Source organism: Tamandua tetradactyla, chromosome 16, assembly GCF_023851605.1.
Source record: "Tamandua tetradactyla isolate mTamTet1 chromosome 16, mTamTet1.pri, whole genome shotgun sequence".
Taxonomy (NCBI): Eukaryota; Metazoa; Chordata; class Mammalia; order Pilosa; family Myrmecophagidae; genus Tamandua; species Tamandua tetradactyla.
In genome coordinates this window covers 83,291,472-83,311,627 of record NC_135342.1, presented here as the reverse complement: position 1 = coordinate 83,311,627, position 20,156 = coordinate 83,291,472, and the positions used below count along the sequence as shown (strand labels likewise).

The 20,156-nt window shown below is 52.0% G+C and overlaps 1 protein-coding gene and 1 pseudogene across 5 annotated transcripts in view; both read right to left on the bottom strand.

Annotated features, from left to right (window-relative positions):
* The window catches only part of ACSF3 (acyl-CoA synthetase family member 3), a 64,492-nt gene that overhangs the window by 31,436 nt on the left and 12,900 nt on the right, over positions 1-20,156 (bottom strand). For all 5 annotated transcript variants that reach the window (XM_077133288.1, XM_077133285.1, XM_077133286.1 and 2 more), the window contains exons 4-6: positions 15,627-15,781; positions 14,004-14,149; positions 2,408-2,520 (exon numbers count right to left, since the gene is read on the bottom strand). In XM_077133288.1, coding sequence (XP_076989403.1) covers positions 2,408-2,520; positions 14,004-14,149; positions 15,627-15,781 — 414 coding nt within the window. The remainder of the gene's footprint in view (positions 1-2,407; positions 2,521-14,003; positions 14,150-15,626; positions 15,782-20,156) is intronic.
* Positions 5,137-12,813, bottom strand: LOC143659905 (putative monooxygenase p33MONOX pseudogene; annotated as a pseudogene).

Below are 20,156 nucleotides of genomic sequence, written 5' to 3'. Positions count from 1 at the left end.
GATTTCCAGTCACGAGTTTTTAACAATATAAATCACCTCCAGCTGTACTGGTGTCTGGCCATTAGAAGCATTAGACCTTACTAGTGTGGGCTGCACTAAGTGGGAATTTAAACCAGGTGGGAGCTAGGAGAAGGTTCCGGGTAAACCCTCTCTCCAGCTTAGCATTCACGTGTTTTCAAAACTGTTAGAAAAAGCGCATGTCCAGGGCTCCTCCACGCGGGGCAGGTGTCCACACGTCCTGATCACTGGAGCGTGTGTCATGGCACGACACTTCGTGGTGGCAGCTGTATGTCCAGCTGGCGGTGTGCTGGCTCCTGGTCCCCACAGTGATGCGTCATAGAAAGTGACAGAAACAAAGCCTGTCCGGCCCTCTGGCCCCGGCCCTCCCCTGGGCTCAGCCTCCTTCCCAGCTCTTTGGGTCGAGCAGTGCCTTGGCGCAGGGCAGGAGACACGGAGAGGCCAGGCGGGGTGTGTGGTCTGCATGCAGGCCCTGACTTTCTCCAAAGAGGTCAGGGGTCTCCCAGATGCTGTTTTGTTCCCTTTTCACCCTATCAAGCCCTTCTTAAAAGACGCAGGAAGTTTAACAAATGCCGCCTCGCACAGGTGTGCACGCTGCGCCCTCTCCAGGCAGAGTCTAGCTCCTGGCTCAGGGCTGGGGGTCCTGGCTCCTGGCACTTAAGATCAGGGAAGGTCTGCTACGGCTGGGGGCGGGGTGGGGGGCATTTTTCCTTTAAGAGAACCAACGGGAGACAAAAGCAGGTCCTTCTGCGTGAACTTCTGAGGATTTAGCTGCCCCCCGACGAAACCTCTGGGCAGAGTCCGCATGCTCGAGGCCACTATTCTGGACTGTCCCACTGACCCTGGGACCTCATCAGGAACGTGTCAGAGGATGCAGCACCATGCCGAAACCCACTTTGTGCGGGGCTCACTCCTGCTTTCCCACCTCGGCTGGCCCAGCCAATAGGCCCCCACCTCACAGGAGCAAGTGCTGCGGGCCTCGCTGACTGCCAGGTACTCGCTATTTTGGGCATGCTTCAGGGATGAGCTCTCGGGAGACAGAAACAAAGCTGCGTGGGCAGGCAGTGGAGGCCGCAGAAGCTCAGGTGAAGAGGCAGCCTGCCACTGCAGGTGCGGGGTGGTTACCCAGGACTGGAGACCCCCCCAGCCTGCCCCACCCCTCCTCTCTGGCACTTCTGCTGAGCAGAGGCATGCACAGAGGAGGTGCCCAGGTGACTGACATCTGGAATGTGGCTGGCCCAGAGGAGAGGGTGTGCCAGGTGTGCTATAAGCTACCTGGCAAGCCAGCAAACCACACTCCAGGCACCACGCACCTCCCGCCGAGGGGTTCCACCGAGACGGCGTCCCTGGCGCTATGGCCCGAGCCCTGTTTGGGAGGCCAGCTTGTGGGCTGAGGGGAGCCGGTCACTGCTGAGGGGCCGCTGGCAGCCAGGGCTGGGCAGATGACCTGGCGCAGGGGCATGCTGTGGAGCACACAGGTGCCCCCAGGTGAAGGCAAGAGGACAGCCCAGGCAAGAAAGCGGCACAGGTACAACCCTGACCCAGGCAGCCTGGGGTTCAGGGTCCCCAGTGTGGGGTGTGGCCACCAGTGCCGATTATGAGCATGGAAGAGGCAAGGGCAGAAGTGTGCGGTTGTCCAGGAGGGAGCGCTGCGGGCTGCGGCAGCCCGAGGAGCTTCACCCTGGACACGGTGTGGGGAGCAGGTGGCCACAGCACACGGGGAGGAGCACTCGGTCAGGTCAACTGCCCGGCAGCCCAGGGACTCAGGGACCCTGCTGCGGCCCAGGAGGGAGAGGCTCAGAGAGAGCGAGCCAGACTGAGGCTAGCAGCTGGGCCCAGGCCAGGTGAGGGGCGCCGCGGGGCACAGGTGCGCACACAGGCGGGCCAGGTGAGGGGCGCCGCGGGGCACAGGTGCGCACACAGGCGGGCCAGGTGAGGGCTGCCGCGGGGCACAGGTGCGCACACAGGCGGGCCAGGTGAGGGGCGCCGCGGGGCACAGGTGCGCACACAGGCGGGCCAGGTGAGGGGCGCTGTGACCTTTCACTATTATCACTTTTATTTTTGGCTTCTCTTTAGCCCAGGCTTGAGTGACTCCTGAAAGCTCCTCTCAGAGACCCAGCCTCAAGGCAGCCAGGGTGCCATGGAAGGGGAGGGCCATGGAGAGGGGGAGCACCGTGGAGCAGGGCACTGTGGATGGGTAGGTTGGGGGGGGGGGCTCCTGGGGCCTGGGGAACCTGTGCCCCTCTGAGCCTCGCTCCTCCAGTACCCATCCTCGGCCAATGGGGGACACGCCTGATGAGCCCAAACACCTGACCAGCCCCGGGCCGCCCGCAGTGGGCTCCTTTCCTGTGACCTGGGGTGCCCACCAGCTCAGGATGTACCCACCTACCCTGGTCTTGCTCTCGTCCCCCTCGGCATGGACGGTGTGGGCGCCACACTCCTTCTGCAGGCTCTCTGAGACGATGCGCACCTCAACTCCCGGCAGGGGGGTCCCCACGGAGCCTATGAGAGGAGACACGGGGGACGGGGCAGGTTAGAGGGGCTTGGGGAAAACGGCCACTGGGTGGGGCTCCGAATGGCTTCCATGTGCAACGGGCACGCGTGTGCAGTGGCCACCCTGCCCAGGTGCGGGCCTGGGGCTGAGAGGGCAGCGGTGTTTGTGGAGCGCCTGCTCGGGCCAGCCCTGAGCTACAAGCTGGTGACATGGCTTTTGAAGCCCCTCAGCGAGGCCACGGAACCAGAGCCAGTGGGTGGGCCAGATGCATACACAGAGAGGGGCATACATCCCCCACCCCCGACGGGGGAGCCTCATACCCACTCTGGTCTGCCAGCGGTGGGACCAAAGCACCCTCGGGGCAGAGAAAACAAAGCACAGGAGATAGGGACGTGCCCAAGGACAGAGGGACAACGGAGGGGTAGTGGGCCACCGTCATGGAGGTATGGACTCCATCAGGACAGACACATGACAAGGTGAACAGACCATGAGGGGACAACGAGCCATGCTGCCATGTGCCCCCCAGTCAGGATACTCTGCTGGATGCTGCCAGCGAGGGCGCCCACTCAGAGCTCCGCTCTGCTCTGACCACCTGGCAGGGGAGGATCTGTCCCTCTTGCAAGCCTCGTGCAAGCAGCGGGCCCCTGGTCGGCTCATGAGGTTCCCCTGTCGGCCGGAACAGTCAAGCCCCATGGGTCAGGCTCGACCACATGCCAAAGCCTGCATTGGAGAGGCAGAGCCCAGAGGAGCGCTGAGCCCTGGGCCAGTTGCTTCCTGGGGTCTGAGCTCACCGGGTTCCAGATGGGTCCTCCCCACCCCCAGGAGCAGAGGTCCCGATGGGATGTCAGGCTGACAGTGGGGGGCTCACAAGGACCACCCTGCTCCATGGGACAGTGGAACCAGGGGACAGCGCTGCCAGGGGCCAGGCAGAGGCCAATACGGGCCACTCCTCTGCGGGGCAGATGGAGCCCACGGCGGCCTAAGCATTTCAGAAGCACTGACACTGAGCCCAAGTCTCTGAAACCAACACCAGATGGGACGCTCGAGGTGGAGCACATACCCTCTATGACAACTCCCCTTGAGGTTGCAGGCCTTCTTTTCCCCACGGAGACTGAGAGCTCTGTACTGGAGAAGGGTCTCCCAGGGGTGGGCCCACAAGTCTCATACTCGGCGCCTGGGACTCAGACACTCCCCCGCTTCTCTCTCCAGCAGTTGCGTTCTCGTGAGAGCTGCGCCCTGCTTCCATGCTGGGTTCTGGGGGCAAGGTGCAGGCAGGGCCTCCAGCACAGCCCCGAGGAGGCACGTTCGGGCCCAGATATGCAGTCCCCGGCCTCCGGGCCCTGAGCCTGTTCCGTGTGCTACCTCCAGGGACAGGTTTCTCGGGGTGGGAAGGCCAGCTGCCACACACAGACGCTGGCACAGCTTCCCCTGGCCTCAAGGTGGTTATCTTTTTCAGATTAAATCACCTCATTTCCTAGGAGATTTCTCTTTTCAACAACTGGGCTTAACGCCCAGCCTCTGGACTGTCCAGGTTTCTGCCTTGGGACCTCACATCCTGACAAGGGAGGGACAGGCGGATGAGGGGCCCTCTGTGGGGACACTGACTCCTGGGGGCAGCACCAGGGATGCCAGGGCTCTCCCAAGGCACTCAGGTCCCGTTCCCAGGGTCCCCGGGGTTCTCCCACGGCATGTGCTTCTTGGGCAGAATTCAGGTGGGCTGACCTCTATTGCCCCCCAGTGACAGCCTGTGTCACAATCTCTAACACGTGCATGTGCAGGAGCTCAGAGGAAGACACAGTGACAGTCTGTGTCACAATCTCTAACACGCGCGTGTGCAGGAGCTCAGAGGAAGACACAAGCTGTGTCACAATCTCTAACACGCGCACGTGCAGGAGCTCAGAGGAAGACACAAGCTGTGTCACAATCTCTAACACGCGCACGTGCAGGAGCTCAGAGGAAGACACAGTGACAGTCTGTGTCACAATCTCTAACACGCGCACGTGCAGGAGCTCAGAGGAAGACACAGTGACAGTCTGTGTCACAATCTCTAACACGCGCACGTGCAGGAGCTCAGAGGAAGACACAGTGACAGCCTGTGTCACAATCTCTAACACGCGCACGTGCAGGAGCTCAGAGGAAGACACAGTGACAGCCTGTGTCACAATCTCTAACACGCGCACGTGCAGGAGCTCAGAGGAAGACACAGTGACAGTCTGGGTCACAATCTCTAACACGCGCACGTGCAGGAGCTCAGAGGAAGACACAGTGACAGTCTGTGTCACAGTCTCTAACACACGCACGTGCAGGAGCTCAGAGGAAGACACAGTGACAGTCTGTGTCACAGTCTCTAACACGTGCACGTGCAGGAGCTCAGAGGAAGACACAGTGACAGTCTGTGTCACAATCTCTAACACGCGCACGTGCAGGAGCTCAGAGGAAGACACAGTGACAGTCTGTGTCACAATCTCTAACACGCGCACGTGCAGGAGCTCAGAGGAAGACACAGTGACAGTCTGGGTCACAATCTCTAACACGCGCACGTGCAGGAGCTCAGAGGAAGACACAGTGACAGTCTGGGTCACAATCTCTAACACGCGCATGTGCAGGAGCTCAGAGGAAGACACAGGGCATCCAGTGCAGAGGGAGAGGGGAGAGCAGGAGGGCTCCCACTCGGGTGGGAAGTGCCCGGCAGCCACACCCAGCACAGGCCCTGCCCACACCCCACGGGGTGCCATGGCTGCGAGGGCGACTGGCCTGGGAGCTGGGAGGCCATGAAAACCCCGAGTTGATTTACTGCCTCCTGGGACTGGTCAGACACGAAGGCCATCATACCCACCAGGAACAAGGGCTCCGTGCGCACGTGCCCTGTGGGTGGCACATCATCTGCCGAAATCCAAGCTTCTAAGCAGCACCAACCCAGCGTCAGGGGTACAACCCCTGCTCCTTTCCCATCCTCCGAGCTCCACGGGGACCCTGGACGAGCAAAGGACAGTGACGCCTGGTGGCCTGAAGCCCCGCAGTGCGCAGCTGCCCATCAGGGGCGTCCACCCCTGCCCAGGAGCATGGGCCCAGCGCTCAGCCGGGAGGCAGAGAGGTGGTAAGCAGAGGGCACCAGATGGGCATTGCAGGCTGGAAGCCCAGGGGCGCACTGCTGCCCGGGGTAGGGAACCAGGGTCCAGGCCAGGGTCGGGCCAGCCAAGGCAGAGGACAGCGCCACCACTGAGGAGTGCACAAGTGGCCACTGCGGCCAGCGTGGCTCCAGGGTGCACATGGCTGAGCCCGTCGCCCCATGCCTCACTCCCCTCCGAGTCCAGAGGCAGGAAGCGGCTGCCCTGCCCCGGTGTCCATCCAGAGGGCACAGGGCAGGCCAGGGGTCTGTCCTTGCAGACAGCACCTCTTCTCTGAAGGCCTGACACTGCACAATGAAGTGAGCAGGTGGCACCGGCGCCGAGCACCCCACTGCCTGCACAGCACTCGGGAGATTGTGACAGATGGGCCTCGGCGCCTGTGCCCGGCCTGCTCCAGTGCTGGTCTGCCCTCTGCTTGGGGTCCTGTGGTGAGACTCTGCTGGACCCTGGGGGGCCTGCGGGGGGCATGAAGGGGAGTCTGGGTTGGAAGGGGCCCCATGGTGCCCCCACGAGCACAAACGCATCAGTGTCTTTGGGGCGGCGTGTGAAGGCCACTCCTTCCACAACCCTGGAGGGCTGTGTCCAGGGAGCCGAGGTGGGGACCAGCACCGGTGGCTGGCTGGCGGTCAGCAGCCCCAGGAAGAGAGCGACACCTCAGTCCTCACCTTACAACAGGCTGCGAAGAAAAGGTTCCATTATCTTAAATAAGTTTAACCTTCTCTTTGAACAGAGAAGGCGCTTTCCTCTTTGCTACCCGCCTCCCCAAAAACCCTTCAGACCACAGGAGGGGCAGTAGGCACAAGGTGACACGGTTTAGAAAGTGAGGAACTAAATGAACCAAAGGCTCACGAGTTGGGACTTTCAGGTCTGAGAACAGCAGGAACTGGACCTGCCCTCCCACCTTAAAAACTAAGGAAACCCGACAAAATATATGCAGTAACCATCGGTAGGCCTTGGGGCAGGCCACACAGGACAGAGATCCCTGCTGGGGGCCTCGGGGCAGGGAGCGGGAGCCCCGGTGGAGCCCAAGGTAGCTACGGTCCACAGAGCACAGGCCAGGGCGTGAGCGGGCATGAGAAAGACACAGACACGCGCAGGCTTCCCTCTGCACGTGTCCGCAGACAGGTAGCAGGGCTCCTGAGGCGCACGGGCACGGGCACTGTGTGCCCGCCAGCCTGGGTGGCGGGGCAGGGACCTCGGAGGGTGCTGCCTCTGCCCAGGGTGGCCAGCGATCAGGGCAGATCTCAGGTTGTCCTGGCCACCCAACCAGGGTTAAAGGAGGACCCTAATGGATCAAACTGTTCCAAATACCTTGTCTGTGTTCTAGAACAAAGCTCATCATGTTCTAAGAAAATACAAAAGTATCTAGCACCCAATAGGATAAAATCTTTGATATCTGGCATCCGATCACACGTTACCAGGAAGCAAAGAAGCAGGAAGACACAACCAAGGATGAGAGAGTGGGAGTCAGGCAACTGAAGCCAAGCCAGAAACTGTCCCTGGGATGACCCTGTGGACACGGACACCAGCACATGCAGCACAGCCGCAGAGCACACAAGCTGGAAGCACAGGCTCATTAACCAAGCAAGTTAATGAGACAGGAAGACAGACAACCAGAATCATTTCTCAAGAGACGAAACCTGGAATGTCTGCAATGAAAAATACAGCCTAGTACACTGGGTAGAAGAGAAGACGAGCGGTTTTAAAGCACATCAGCCGAGATCAACGGAAATGAAATGGAGAGAAGCATTTAAAAAGGTGAGCGGCACTGAGCTGTGGGACGGCTCCAAGCAGCCTGGAGAGCATGTGACTGGGGTTCCTGAGAGGTGATTTTCTGAGAAGATCAATACAACTGCTAAACCGCTAGCCAAAATGGTGAGGAAACGAGAGAAAACAAAATCCTCTGCACTAAGGCAAGAGGAGACGCCCCTGCAGTCCCTGCAGACGTTAAACAGCAATGAGAGAACATGAGGGAGAGCTTCAAGCAAATAAACCGAACAACTAAAGTGAAAACCACACAATTCTTGAAAGACAGAAGCTACAACAGCTCACTCAAAAAGAAACAGGTAACATGAAAAACCCAAACCTACTAAAAAAATTGAATTTGTAGTTTGGAATTTTTCCACAAGGAAATATCCAGACCCAAATAACTGGTAGTGAAGTAAGTAAAGATTTAAGGAATAAATAATACCAAGTCCATATAAACTCCAGAAAATTTAGAAAAAAAAAGTTTTGAACTCATTCTCCAAGGCGAGTATTACCCTGATATTGAAATCAGACTGAGATATCTCGAGAGAATAAAACTACAGGCCAATACTCCTCATTAACATGGATGCAAAAATTCTTAACAAAAATATCGACAAATCAAATCCCACAATGTGTTAAAGCGTCATAACCAAGAGTGCTTTAATACTGGAATGCAAGAATAGTGCAACATTAAAACACCAGCGACGTGACCACCATCTGTGCTGGTGTGAAAGGATGTAAGCACCCTAGAAAAGCCATGTTTTAATCCTAACCCCATTCTGTAAAGGCAGCCATTTCTTCTAATTCCTATTCAGTACTGTATGTTTGAAACTGTGATTAGATCATCTCCCTGGAGATGTGATTCAATCTAGAGTGGTTGTTAAACTGGATTAGGTGGAGATGTGTCTCCACCCATTCTGGATGGTCTTAATTATTTTATTGGAATCCTATAAAAGAGAGATTCAGAGAGAGCAAGGAAGGATGACAGAACACCGCAGAACGACATAGCACAAGAAGCAGAGAGTCCACCAGCCAGCGACCTCTGGAGATGAAGAAGGAAAACGCCTCCCAGGGAGCCTCATGGAACAGGAAGCCAGGAGAGAAAGCTAGCAGATGACGCCGTGTTCGCCATGTGCCCTTCCAGATGAGAGAGAAGCCCTGACTGTGTTCGCCATGTGCCTTCTCACTTGAGAGAGAAACCCTGAACTTCATCGACCTTCTTGAACCAAGGCATCTTTTCCTGGATGCCTTAGATTGGACATTTCAACAGACTTGCTTTAACTGGGACATTTTCAGAGCCTTAGAACTGTAAACTTGCAACATATTAAATTCCGCTTTTTAAAAGCCATTCCGTTTCTGGTATATTGCTTTCCGGCAGCTAGCAAACTAGAACACCATTTTAAAAAAATTAATGCAGAATTAACACTTGACAAAATTCAACATCCAATATCCAAGACAACGAATCTCAGCAAACCAGGACGAGGAGAGGAATTCCTCGAGCTGATGAAGGGCCTTCACCGGAAGCGACAGCTGACCGTGCTTCATGGCACATGACTGGTGTCCACCCCCAAGGCTGGGGCCGAGGCCCACGGGCAGCCTCACAGCTCCTCTTGGACAGCAGGCTGGGGTCCCCCAGGGCAGCAAGGCACACAGACTGGGAAGGAAGAAATAAAACCGCCTCTACGTGAGCTGACATGATGCCTACCCAGAAAATCCAAGAGAACCTGGACGAAGGCTCCACAAACCACCGAGTCCAACAGGGCCCAGCCACCAGGCCGGCGCACAAAACTCAACTGCGTTTCTACACACTAGCAGCACCTGACACTGAAAACTTGAAAAGCATTTACAATAACACCCCAAAAGTGGAACACTAAAGTATAAATTTTACAAAATATGTGTAAAATCTGTATGCTGGAAATTTTAAACACTGATGAAAGAAATAAAAAAGACCTAAACACATGGAAAGAGGCATGGTACCCAGGAACTGGAAGACTCAGTATTAAGTTATCAGTTCTCCCCAAAGTGATCTATAGTCTCAGCATAATTCCAGAAAAACCTTTTTTATAGAAATTGACAAATTGATTCTAAAATTTACATGGAAAGGCAAAGGAAATGGAATAGACAAAACAATTTTGAAAGAGAGCAAAGGTGAATGGTTACGTGATTTCAAGACTTTCTATAAAGCTACAGTAATCAAGAGAGGACAGAATTCGCCAAAGGACAGACACAGAGATCAATGGGATAGAAGAAAGTTCAGAAATAAACTCTTAATGTTCAACTGTTGTTTTTTTGTTTGAGAAAGTAGTAAGGACCTTTATTGTCAAAACAGGCATAACAGAAGACACAAAGAAATTAATTGTTCTGATGAGCCGAGACTCCAGGGTCTCTGTAAGGAAAGGTCAGCTCCTTATGTGGACACGATAATACACAACATGTGAAACCGCAGGTATTCGAGACAGGGTTCAAGACGATGACCGAACGTGTAACAGTGGGAGGAAATAAAAATGTAGTTTCCCTCTTTCCTCTCCTCAATAAGGTATGTATGTGTATAAAGGCATGGGGCTCATTTTTGGGAAAAAACGCTTTTGAATAGAAAATTTAATTTCCTCCATACCCCAGAAAAAAATGGTTTCAGGTCATAGACTAAATGAGGAAATAAAAATAAGATGACAATAGTTTCATACAAACCTCAAGTCAACTCTAACTGTACTTGCCATCTTCTGGACTTTAAAACAGCTTAAACATCCATTCAATACAATGAAGTTTTCCACCAAATTGAGTTACATTAATCTCACTTTGAAGTGCAAGAAGGGAAATGTAAGGCCTGGTGTTTGCTGCCCGGCACGTCAAAGAGAAACAGCTCTCCAGCCCCAGGAGGTGTGACATGAAGCCCTGGCTGCAGGACACAATGATCCATTAGGTCTCCCAAAAGGCAGGAGAGTCCAGCTTCAACAGCAGGAAGACGAGTCCCTGCCAGGACTGGCTTTTAACTACACCGAGATCTCAAGGAGATCTGAGGTCCCCTTAGTACCGTGGCCAGTGCACAGGAGGCCCAGGGTCATTGCAGGCGGTCAGTGAGCACCGCTGGTCCATGATTTGTCAACGTTCACGGGGCTGGTGGTAAAGGGATCAAGAAGCTTGGGCTTGGGAACATCATAGACTTATTTACATCGTAAGCAATAACTAAGGTTCTTGTCCAGGGTAAATGGTAAAAAAATAGGAAATGAGGGCCCCCATACATCACTGCCGAGGGGACTCAGCCTAACTTCAAACTAAAGTAGTATGAAATGGCATCTTCCACACAGTACAGACAAGCCTCACACTAATGTTTTTCAAAAGCCAATTATGTCTCCAGCTCTAGCCTCAGCTTAAACGTTTTTTTAAAAATACACCTTTCCTATGTCGGAGCCAAGGTGAAAAGGAGTGGGGAGCAGGACGCCCTCTACCCAGGGCCCCTGAGGAGCAGCACCCACCACCCAGTGGAGTGAGCACAATCAGGTCACGGCGTGGAGGCTGAGGGTCTGTGCTGACGGCGCCTTCCCTTCCATCGCCGGCATGTCCATCTTGGGCAGCCTGAAGACTGCTGGGCTCTCAGCCCTGCGGGTGGCCTGGACTTGAATCGGTTCCACTAGAGAGGGCTTCTCAGCTCCTCCACAGGCCTGGGTGGCAAAGCCTCCTGAGTCAGACTTCTGGAGGGCTCTTGGTCCAAAAGGCCTTCATCTTTCTGATGAGTTCCTGTCCTTATCCCACTTCCATAATCCAGGACGCTGGAATCCAGGCAAAGCCATGAAAGACCCATAAGTGAGCCACCCTCTGGGCTTCTGCTTAGGAGAAGAGGGGGTACCGCTCGGAGTGGAGGGGGCTGGCACAGCTGCCTGTCTTTCAGTGTCCCCGCTCTGTAGCTTCAGGCTGGGGAGTGATTCTGCTCTTCGAAGGGACCTGGTGTCCTTGGTGGCAAGGCCCTCATGGGGTGTCAGCCAGCACCTCTCAGCCCCGCCTGCTGCTCAAAGCATTGAATGCACCCCTGGGTCTGTGGTGTGATCAGAGAACTCATGACAACACGGGTAGCTCTGGCTTGCACCACTGGGACCTTGTCCACACTGCCAGTGGCTGGTGACCCAGTCACAGCAGAGGATGACCCACTGGCCTCTCCTTCTTCCACCTTGGCGAGGTGCCGACACTTGCACTCTGGAATCGCTGGCTTCCAGGGGACACTGCCACATCCGATGGAGGAGGAGTCACGGGAGTGGGTCCTGGAGGGCATCATCGTGGCTGACCACCCATCGGTACATCCTCATGGGCAGGGACTTCGGGCCTAGAGGCCCGCGAGGCTCAAGAGCAGGTAGTTCTGGTTGTCTCGAAGCCACAGAATGAATGGGACCCAGATGCTTTTTCTAGACAGAATTCCAGAGCTGAGCCCCTGCACCACGGTGCAGCAATGAGACCCTGATGCTCAGACAGATACTAATGAGGAATACGGTCCAGCTGCTGCAAATCAGCAGAGCTTCCCAGGGAGAGTCCATCCAGGGGGTCTAATGACAATGAACAACCAGCATTTGTATAGTCCTTCAGGGTTTGCTTAACTCTTTTCCATACATTCATTTATTCCCCATAACCCTGCAAAGGTGGCATTAGCCCCATTTCATTTTTAAATAAATTAAGGCTCAGGGTCAAAATCACCTGACTCATAGCAAGAGGCTGGGTGCCACTGTAAGTAAATTCATTCTTCACTGACACTGATAGTTAAGGGTTTAACATAAAAATTATCTTGTGTTTCAACCCTCACAGCAACCCTGCAAAGCAAGCATTACCCCACTTAAAGACCTCAATTGACTTTTGACAAAGACTCAAAGGCAGATCAATGAAGAAAGGACAATCTTGTCAAACAACAGTGCTGGAAAAAACTCGATATTGATAGATTAAAAAAAAAATTAACCCATACCTTGCACTATATATAAAAACTAACCAAAATGTAAACCTAAAACTATGAACTTTCTCAAATTAAAAACACAGTAGAAAATCTCTGTAAACTTGGCCTAGGCAAAGATTTCTCAGAGATGACACAAAAAGCACATTTCATAAAGGAACAAATTAATAAATTGGACCAAAATTAAGAGCCTCTGCTCTTGAAAAGACATGTTAAGAAAATGGAAAGATAAGCCACAACCTAGGTGACCATACAGGCAAAACACATATTTGATGGGCTTCTATTCAGAACTGTTTGAAAAATTTCAAAATTCACAATTCAGAAAGTAAATATTCCCATTGAAAATGGACAAAATGCCTGAATAAACACATCACCAAAGAAGATATACAGATGGCAAATAAGCACATGAAAAGATGCCCAGCGTCAGCATCATCGGAAAGCTGCAGAAAAAACCACGCCAAGACAAGCTCCACGTCTGCCAGAGTGCTCGCAAGAGCGTGGGCCTGCACACTGGGGCTGGGGGCTGGGGCAGGGCCGTTTGGCCCCCGGAGCACAGCCTAGAGACTGCTGCAGGGAACTGACCAGGAAACCTCTAACCCTAACTGACCCACGTGCCTGTGTTCGCGATGGCTTTACTTGTGATTGCCCAAATCTGGAAGCCGTCCCAAACCCCATCAGCGGGTGGATGAGGAAACCAGCAGTGGTACAGCCACACAGCGGGTGACCAGCCAGCGGGGACAGGGGTAGGTCACTGGTACATGTGACAACATGACAGGCGACCGGCCAGCCGGAATGGGAGTGGGTCACTGGCACACATGACAACACAGTGGGTGAGTGGCCAGCGGGAACAGGGGTGGTTCCTGGTTAGGGCCGTGAATCTCAGACACTCATGATTCATTTCTGTGACACCCAGAAAAAGCGAAGTCACAGGCACAGGAAACAAGTAAGTGGCTACCGGGCCTTGGGGTACTGAAGGTGCTGAACACAGAAAAGGGGGCTCCTTTGAGGATTTAGTGGCTACGTGACTACATGCTTTTTAAAACTCACGGACCCGGACCCCAGAGTCATACAGAGGACGGGCAGAGAGAGCTGTGGAAGAGCACACAGTGGACCGTCCTACTTGGCCTCGAGGCTCAGCTCTCCCTGCTGGTGGACAAACGGCCAGGGCTTCCTGGGAGGATAAGCAAAGGGCGGGATAGTGCAGGCAGCACTCGCGCCCCAGGGCTGGCTCAGTGGCGAGCCTCCTGCTTGCGAAGTCCCTGCCAAGGACCCAGGACACAAGGCTGTGCGGGACTTCTCGCTGGATGCTGGCTGAGAAGCCCAGACCCAGGGCAGGGCCCCTGTCCAGGGGAGGGGAAAGAGCTGCCCATCATCTGCCCATCTCACCACCACCTCTGGTCCAGGACACCTGAGGATGAGACGTGAAGTCATAGCCAGTGGTGACCTTGTCAGGGTGCCCTGTGTTGAGAGCACGTGGCTCCAGGACCTCGTGCGCTCCTCTCCCAGGGGATTCAGGCAGGTGCCAGCAGGAGGGCCTTTCCACTGGGCCGTGGCCGGCGACCTGTGAGAAGGCAGCACGGCGGGTACGGAGGCAGCACAGAGGGGCCGGCAGCCCGGGAACCTGCCCACCCTGAGCAGGCCCATGGTGTCGCCAGCCCGGGGCAGGGGAGCTGAATGAAGGTGCTCCTACCTGGCAGGCGCGTAGCAGTCAGGGGGTTGGACAGGGCCATGCCGATCTCCGTCATCCCGTACCGCTCCAGCAGCGTGTGGCCTGTGATGTCCTTCCACTTCTCCAGCACGGGGATGGGCAGGGCGGCCGAGCCGGAGACCATGAGCCTGCGTGGTGCAGCAGGCGTGGCTCAGCTGCCTGTACTCTCCCAGCGCGCCAGGGGCAGGCGCCAGGATATGCCCGGTCCAGCAATCGCTACTTTTGAAGTCAGGCTAAAAACCAGTTTGGGCTAAACTTTAACCTTACTTTTTGAAAACTGTTTGTGGGTTATAGTTTAGAAAGTAAATGAGTCTTCAAAAGTCTTAATAAAGACAAAAGAAAATATTTTTTGGGCCTTTAGGGTGGCATTCATTTGCATGTAATCAAGATGTTATTTACAAACTCCTAAACTAAAGCAAACATAACATTGATGATGATGATAAAATCCAATCTCCGGATAAAATGCTGTGCCTGAGGAGCAGGAGGGGCTTGCAGGAGTGTACCTGTGAGAGGTGCTCCCAGCCGAGACCCACAGGGGGCAGAGTACTCGCTGCTGCCTCACACCTGAAGGCTTCATCACACGTTTAAGATAAAGATGGCAACACGTAAACTGTGTTCTCAGACCGCTCCTCCAGAGCAGCAAGTTCAGAGGGAACAAGCTTTTGCTTCTAGTTTGAACTGGGGTATGGCTGCCAGAGTTACATGCACTGCGTCTCCTCTCCAGAAACATGTAGCCCCTAGAGAGGGCTGAGTCGGGCAGTCTTACAGCCTCTGCCCCCCACATCACCCCGTTTCCTCTCTCACTGAACTCTTGCAGCCCAGGGCTCTGGGCACCTCCCAACAGCCACTCCCAACAGTGAATGTGGACTCAGGAGGCGGCCAAGGCAAGGTGCTAGTTTCCCTAAACGTCTGGACAAAAAGAAGCAACCAGATGGCAAACGAAGCACAAATCCAATCTGGGAAAATCCAAAACTCCCTTTGGGAAGTAGCCCCCCTACCCCTGTGCTCTCCGTAAGGCTGAGGGGTCCCAAGGAAGGGAGCAGCCAGCAGGACAGGGAGAGGCACGCAGAGCGCCCCGGCAGCCAGAGGTCCCGCTGGCCTGCTGCACGGCGCCTGCGGCCACTCGGCCCATGTCCAACCCTGCTGCCTGAGCGCCCTGCCACCCACCACCCTCTCCCCCACGCAGGTCCCCACAGCCCGCCAGGCAGCGGGTGTAAACGCGCACTGAGCTGTGTGCTCGTGTGTGCCTTCTGGGAGTATGCGGCCCTCCAGACAGGCAGGGGAGAGGGCCCACCCTCACCCAGAGGTCCGTGTGGGCACACCAAGGAGCTCCGAGCAAGGGAACTGGGGCGCCTGGTGGGCCAAGGGAGAAGCAGCAAAAGGGTCCTCGCTGAGGACAACATGGAGAGCAGCTGTGCAGGGGCAGGGCTGAAAGCGGCCAGAGGCAGGCCGAGCCCGCCACCCTCTCGGCCCCCTCACATCCCATCACCACTTATGCGTCTACCGTTAAAGGGCCCAGAAAACACAGCTACCTAAAATGGAGCAGACTTGATTATTAGAAATACAGTATGTTTGCTGATCGCCAAGACTTTCTGGATGGCTTACCTAATTTTTTCTTTACAAACTGAGCGTATAAAATCCTGGATGTGAGGCTGGGTAAAATGCTTATCATAATAATCCATCAACTTGCTGTATATCGTAGGCACTGCCATAAAGACATTAATCCGCGGAGTTTCAGAACTTAAGAGCTTTTCCCAAACCTAAAGAAAAAAAGGAAGGGTAGGGTAGTAAATTAACCCCCCATGCACAGACAAGCGCTTGCACGTGTTCTAACTCCAGGGCTGGGCTCGGCTTCAGCCTCTCCTTACCCAGTCATTAAAGGCACAAGAGGTGGTCCCCAGCCCAAGGGACAGGCATTCCTACAGTCCTCCGACTTCTCCTACCAAGGCGAGCCGAGAGCATGGGCCCGGGGCCGCCCCGAGAGCCCTCCCGTAGGCCTGGGGTCCTACAGGCGGCCCAGCCCCGCACAGAACAGCATCAACAGATGGCAAACGCGCGGTGCAGTTGCATTTGTATTTTCTTGCTTTACTTTGAAAAATTCCCCACCAGTCAAAGTCTCACGTTTTAGTCCCTGACTCTTAAGGAAATCTGGTTTGCCAAGTCTCCTGCAGAGGCTTCCTGTGCCCCCCCCACATCCCACGGTGGAACCCCCAGGTGTGCTTCAGCGATCCCCCAAGCCAAATCCCCCCTCACAACATGGGGAAATGCAGCCCGTGGGCAGGGCCAGCTCCGGCCAGTGCCACGCTTGCCTGGGGGAGGAGGGCCAAGCAGGTGGCAGAGGTGACGAGCCCTACTGCAGTGACCTGGAATCTCCAGGACAGCCTGTGAAGTACGAAAGGAAGGCAGAGAAAGGCTTTATGGATCTCAGTTTATCTAAGAAGGAAGGATATGAAGAGATGTTTAGAGAATATAAATATGTTGCTTATATATTTTAAAAAATGGAAGGATAATTTAAACCATTTTGCTGGTCACCTCTGAGGGATGAAGGGAACAGGGTGGACGGGCCATGGGGGAAACTACATTTGTCTGAATAGGGCTTGTTTTACAAACTGACTATAGACCCAAATAAAGTCTTATATGATTTTTGAACAAAATTAATTTTTCCTACATATAATGCCTAAGACTTAAAAGCAAAATGACACAAATGAACCTAAACATGCGTTGAGTTGGTAGCTTGTCCACTACAAAGAGGAAGTTTCCCAACTAACTAGAAAACACAGTAATTTGATGAGAAAAATGGATGGAATATGCCCTAAGGATAAAAAGAACTTCAAAGAAACCTTAGTTACTGTGACTAGTCTCATGAAAAAAACGGCGATGGGGCACGGGAGTGAGCCTGCTGCCTGGAGAGCGTGATTATTGAGAATGGAGACTCTGGGCCTGGGAAAATGGAGTCCTCAGGTAAAGACCGAGGGGCTGAGCAAAAACCCTGCAGTCCTCAGTGTGCGCTGGAAGCATCACCACGGACTCACAGCATATTCGTGTCCTTGATATATGTGCCTTGCTCCCCGTGACTGCTGAGACGATCACGACGAAGCCAGTAGCCGAGCGCACCCCTCAGGGCCTGGCTTCTAAAGGCCCCCCCAGAAGGAACCAGGCTGTAAAGATCTACAGATCTGAGACGGAAACAGACAAATGCTCCCAGAACATCTCGTCACACCAGACCAAGGACGTCACTGGAGGCTCCCAGGGTTGGTCCAGGACTCAGAGGCAACCCAGAGCCATTCTCACTGGTCGAGAAAGGAACAACCTACCCTCGACAGAGATGTGACTGCGATGGTTAATGCTCAAATCCATGAGTTCCAAAGGATTTTAAACAAAACTGATTGATCACCTCAACTGATGATTTTGAGAACTGACAAAGGAAAACAATCAAGCTTTTATTCTGCTTTACTATGTGAAATGTAACAAGCAGCTGATAAGGAGAAGTTTCTCTATAGAAATATTCCAGTAATAAATGAAGTGATGAATGACTTTCAGCTTTCAGTTAGAATGTCCATCGCTCTTGCTATACCAAAAAGGAAAAAAAAAATTCTTAAACTAAAAAAGTTATGAATATTCTGAAGATACCAAAAATCTGTACTCAAAGAAAGACTAAAGGAACTAAATTCCATAGGGGAAAAAACGAGGACTTCCCAGGTGAGCAGACACCAGAGGCTGCTTTCTGCCCTGGGGCACGGCAGGAGCAGACTGGGCCTACCAAAGGCTTAAGGAGAAACGAGAAGAGCTTCTAAGAGCCCTGTGGGTCCGCAGAAATCCCAAACGCAGAGCGAGTACTTCCATCCACTTGTGTCTCCTCCTGTAGTGATGGCGGAGGCAGGTACAGGGACAGAAAGCAGAGAGTCCTGGGCTGTTTGAAGCTGAACAGAGGAATCAGCCAGACACACGAAACATGTTGTTCCTGAGCTCCCAGGAGAAGAGGAAAGAGAGAATGGGGCAGACGGTATATTGGAAGGGTGATGGCTAAGGGTTTTCTATAATTACGGTGAGATGAATCCCTCAGTAAGCCCAAATATGCCAAAACAAACAAAAACCCCAAGGGCAGCGCAGACAAATTGCTGAAAACCATGAATAAGAAAATCTTTAAAGCATACAGGGAACAAAGGGTATATTACATTTAGGGGACCAACAGTAAGAATTACAGCTGACTTCTCACCAAAAGTGATGAAAAGCAGAAAAAATTAGAATGATATCATTAAAGTGCTGGCAAAGGAAAAAAAATACCGCCAACCTACAATTCTATACCAAGCAAAAATAACCTTCAAAAAGAAAGGTGACCAATGATGAAGCTCAATGATAACTCTCAACTAACTAGGAATAGAAAGAAACTCCTTTAGTTTGTCTAACATGAAACAGATTCATATGTAATGTGTTATATATGATGAAAACCCCACAGCTAATATCATACTTACTGATGAGAGACGGAATGTCTCCCCCTAAGACTGGGGACAGGCAAGGATGCCTGCTCTTGTCCCATTTATTCAACTGTGGACTAGGGGGTCTAGCAAAACAATATTGCAAAGAAAGTAAATGAAAGGCATTTGGATTGGAAAGATTGGAAAAGAAAATGTAAAACTGTCTTTGTTTGCAGATGACATGATCCTGTATGTAGAAAACTGTAAGGAATTCACACAAACACTACTAGAACTAATAAACTCTGTAAGACTACAATATACAAAATCAGTGTAAACCAGTTGCATTTCTATATATCAGCAACAAACAACCTGAACTTAAACAGTTACATCATAATAGAATAAAAAATAATAAATTAAAAAAAAAGAAGTATAAGGCCTATTGATCCAAACGCACAGAGAGAGATTCTATGTTCCTAGGCAGACTCAATCTAGTTAACAGGGCAATTCTGCCCAAATTGATCCATACCTTCTATACTGCCCCTCTGAAAGTCCCAGTAAGATTTTTTGTTGTGTAGAAACTGATAAGCTGATCCTAAATGTTTATATAGAAAAGCAAAGGATCTAGAAGAGCCAAAACAAATTGGAAAAAAAACACTAAGGTTGAAGGACTCACACTTCCTGATCCCAAAACTTACTCTAAAGGTACAATAATCAAGACAGATACATAGGTCAATGGAACAAAATTGAGAGTCTAAAAATAAACCAATAAATGCATGGTCAATTGATTTTTGACAAAGCTGTCAATCAATTCAATAGGAGAAGGGAAAGTCCTTTCAACAAATGGTGCTGAGACAACTGAATATCCACAAGCAAAAAAATGAATTTTAGACACTTACCTCAAATAATATACAAAAATAAACTCCAATTAAACTACATATTCTTAAACAACCAATGGGTTAAAGAAGAAATCAGAAGGGAAACAGGGAAATATCTCGAGGTGAATGAAAACGAAAACACAACAGTCCAACTTATGGGATACAGCAAAGGAAGTGCTGAGAGGGAAATTTATAGCTCTAAATGCTTATATTAAAAAAGAAGAAAGACTTCAAATCAGAGACCTAACCTCAAGACTGCAAGAACTAGAAAAAGAAGAGCAAACTAAATCCAAAGTGAGCAGACGGAAGGAAATAAAGATTACCACTCAGATAAATGAAACAGGGAATGAAAAAAGCAACAGACTCAATAAAATCAAAAGTTGGTTCTTTGAAAAGATCCATAAAACTTACAAACCTTTAGCTGGACTGATGCACAAAAAAAGTGAGGACACAAATAACTAAAATCAGAAACAAAAAGGGGGTCATTACTACTGAATCCAATGAAATTAAAAGAACTATAAGAGTTCAATGAATCAATGCATGTAACACAGCACATCACCAGAATGAAGGAGTGCCACGCTGTTATCTCAACTAACGCAGAAAAGCCATGTGACAAAATCCAGTACCCCTTCTTGATAAAAACATGTAGAAAACTAGAAATAGAAGGAAACTTCCTCAATGTGCTAAAGGGCATAGACGAAAAACTCATAGCTAACATTCTACTGAATGGTGAAAAAGACTGGACGCTTTTCCCCTAAAATGAGGAACAAGAGAAGGAGACGCACTGTCACCCTGTTATTCAACATTGTGCTGGAAGTTGTAGCCAGAGCACTTAGGCAAAAAAA